This window comes from Emiliania huxleyi, assembly GCF_000372725.1.
Source record: "Emiliania huxleyi CCMP1516 unplaced genomic scaffold EMIHUscaffold_63, whole genome shotgun sequence".
NCBI lineage: Eukaryota > Haptophyta > Isochrysidales > Noelaerhabdaceae > Emiliania > Emiliania huxleyi.
Window position 1 is genome coordinate 541889 of NW_005197273.1, and position 2947 is coordinate 544835.

Genomic DNA, 2947 nt, shown 5'->3' on the forward strand with positions numbered 1-2947 from the left:
CGGGGGCCCGAGAAGGCCCCCACCCCCGCGCCTTTATCCCCGGGCATTTGTAGTCCGGTGAATTCCGCCGTTTTTTTTCCGCTGGGTGTCCACGGCTCATTTGTATCCCCTCGACATTCGTGGGGTGGGTTCGGACCCGAAAGCCCAAGGCGGGGTGTAACGTTGGGGGGCCCCCCCCCCCCCCTGACCTTGGCGTGTTCATCGATGGGAGGCGTACCAGGCGCACGCGCGGCTTGCGGAGGCGGACACGGAGGCGGACATGGAGGCGCGGGCGGTCGAGGGGCACGGCGGCCTCGACGTCGCGAGCTCTGCTTCCCCGCGGGAGGAGGTGGTGAAGCACTCACACACCGCTCACCCACGCGCACTGGGCCTTGCACTCTGAATGGCGTGCGGCTCCGGTCCCTTTTAGACGGGGGGGGGGGGGAGGGGGAGCTGGCCTGTAGTAAGCAACCTCATCAAAATATATTACCTCAGGTGGGGCATCAGTCGCGGCAGCTCGTGACAGTGGTCAAAGGCCGGGGGCGAGTCGCGGCGCCGAGAGCGAGGCCGGCTTCGGCGCCGCCGACGGTGCTTCCGGGCAGCGAGTCGGCCGACGTCGAGGAGGAGGAGGAGGTGTGGGAGGAGGAGGAGGGCGGGGAGAGGAGACCTCTCTCCCCCCGGCCCGTACCACCGGGTGAGGAGAGCGAGTCTGGGCCGCAAGGCTGGGCCGCTCTCAACGCCAGGTCTCTCAACGTCCGGGCTCGGCAGATGGCGAACGCCCTAATGAGCGGAACGCAGCTCGACGCCGACCCAGCAGCCGTCGCACGGGCGGCGCGGGCGGCGGGGGCTCAGCAGGCCAGGATTAGAGAGCGCATCTACGTGGATTAGAGAGCGCCTCTCGGGCAGCGCCGGCGGCAACATCCGACGCACGTTTCAAAGGCGATCAGATCAGTGTACTTGTGTGACGTGTTGTTGCTATCTCGGGGCTCGCCGCGTCTCGGACCGCGTCCCGGGGTCATGAGTCCGAGGATTATTTTTTCGGAGAAGGTGCCGGCTCTACACGTAGTGTTTTCATATCTCAAGCCGCAAAGTGTCCTAGAGCCGTAGTGCTAGTCCACGTAAAGTACCGACACGACAAGTGGAATCTCATGTCAGTGTGCATCAAGGGAGCATGGCCGTGTTCACGCTGCATGGCCCCTCCCAACTGCAACTCTCACGACTCAACCGGGGGACACGGACGCGTTTGACTGTGCGATCCCGCTAGGAGAGAGTGTGCGCGTCTAGAGCGCCCTCGGGCGCGCTCCCGCCACCTCGCCGTCCAGCCACGAGCAAGAGCGCGCACCGCGCCCCTCCTGCAGCCTCGCTGCTCACTGCTCACTGTCGCGCGCGTGCTCTCTGTCCAGAGCCATGCATGGGGGAGAGGGGCGGCGCAGCCCCCCTCCCCCCTCACCCCGCCCGCACCACCGGCGCCGCCGTCGCCGGCGCACCCCCGGCCTGCATCAGCGAAGTCGGCAAGCCCGCCGCCGCGCTGGCCAAGCTCGATGCCGGCACGCTCGCCAGCGGCGCGCATGTCACCGTCGCCGCTGCGGCACTGGCGGCGTTGTGTGCGTCGACGGGGTAGGGCGGCTGCCGCAGCTCTCGCGGAGCATTGTCCGCGAAGAACTGCAGCGCCTCGTCGCCCCAAGGCAGTCCGGCCGTGAACAAGCCCGCCGACGAAAACAGCGACTGCAGGTCGATGGAGTGCGAGCCGACGTTGGCCGCGCCGTCGGGTGCCGCCACCCCGCCGTGCAGCGGCGCCAGCCCAGACTCGAGTGCGTCCAGCTGCGCCTGCAGATTCTCGACGCTCTGCGGCCGCGGCGCGACGGGGGCCTGCCCGCCGAGGCCAGCGGCGGAGAGGCTGCTGCTGCCAAGGCCGAGCGACGCAACGACGCTCGGGGGCACCTGTGGTGAGTGGACGGCTCTTGAATTCACACCGCGAACTGACTGACTAGCTGAGCGATGGTGAAAGCGGGCGCACCACGGCGGCGGGAGAGCGCGACGTGCTGCCGAACTGAGCCGCGGCGGCCGCGGCGGTGGCGGGCAGGGTGGCGCCTAGGATGCATTGAGTCCGCACGCGCACTAAGGGATCCATTGGGCGGCGGCGGCCGGGGGGGGCGGCGGGCAGGTTTGCGCCCGGCGCCGCGACGAGCGATCGCACCACCTCGGGCGGGATGGGCGTGGCGGGCGGGACCGAGGCGATGTAGGTTGCAGACTCGGGGGCGAGGATGCCCCGCAGCATGAGCTTGGTCAGGATGGTGCGGAGCTGCATCGCGTGCGTCAGCTTGGCCTGCTCACAGCGAGAGGTGAGAAGAGACGCCGTTCACAGCTGCATGGGTGCGCCAGCTTGGCGTGGACCCATCCAGGCCCTCACCGCTGATGGGTCCAGGCCGAGTCTCGCACCTCCTCCCGGCGAGGACGGGCGGCTACCAGTGGCCACTACTACTGGTGGCTAGTTCCGCCACTACTGCGACGTTCGGTCGGCGTGTCCCCGGCCAGTCTCGCGGGCAGTCTCGGCGTGATCTCGGCTGATCTCCGCCTGCTCAAACATCGACCCCAAGTGTCCGATGCCCTCGTGGACTTGGGCGAGGTCCTGCAGCAGCTCGGGAGGAGGTGTGAGGAGATGTGGGGAGATGTGGGGAGATGTGAGGCGAGGTCCTGCAGCAGCTCGGGAGGAGGTGTGAGGAGAGGTGGGGAGATGTGGGGAGATATGAGGCGAGGTCCTGCAGCAGCTCGGGAGGAGGTGTGAGGAGAGGTGGGGAGATGTGGGGAGATATGAGGCGAGGTCCTGCAGCAGCTCGGGAGGAGGTGTGAGGAGAGGTGGGGAGATGTGGGGAGATAGGAGGCGAGGTCCTGCAGCAGCTCGGGAGGAGGTGTTAGGGGATGTGGGGAGAGGTGGGGAGATGTGAGGCGAGGTCCTGCAGCAGCTCGG

At 68.0% G+C, this 2947-nt stretch overlaps 1 protein-coding gene across 1 annotated transcript; it reads right to left on the minus strand.

The window, feature by feature from the left end:
- Positions 1–1031: 1031 nt before the first annotated feature.
- EMIHUDRAFT_452527 (hypothetical protein) lies at positions 1032–2620 on the minus strand. Its single transcript, XM_005763550.1, has 3 exons — positions 2555–2620; positions 1997–2305; positions 1032–1920 (listed from the first exon to the last, which is right to left on the minus strand). The coding sequence occupies exons 1-3, from the start codon at positions 2564–2566 to the stop codon at positions 1426–1428; spliced, it is 816 nt and encodes a 271-aa protein (XP_005763607.1). The 5' UTR covers positions 2567–2620; the 3' UTR covers positions 1032–1425.
- Between the last annotated feature and the right edge of the window lie 327 nt (positions 2621–2947).

Excerpts from the sequence above, each read along its gene's own strand:
- EMIHUDRAFT_452527 (XM_005763550.1), bottom strand. Across the intron at positions 1,921-1,996 it reads CGCGCTCTCCCGCCGCCGTG|GTGCCCCCGAGCGTCGTTGC; the intron begins GTGCGCCCGCTT and ends CACTCACCACAG.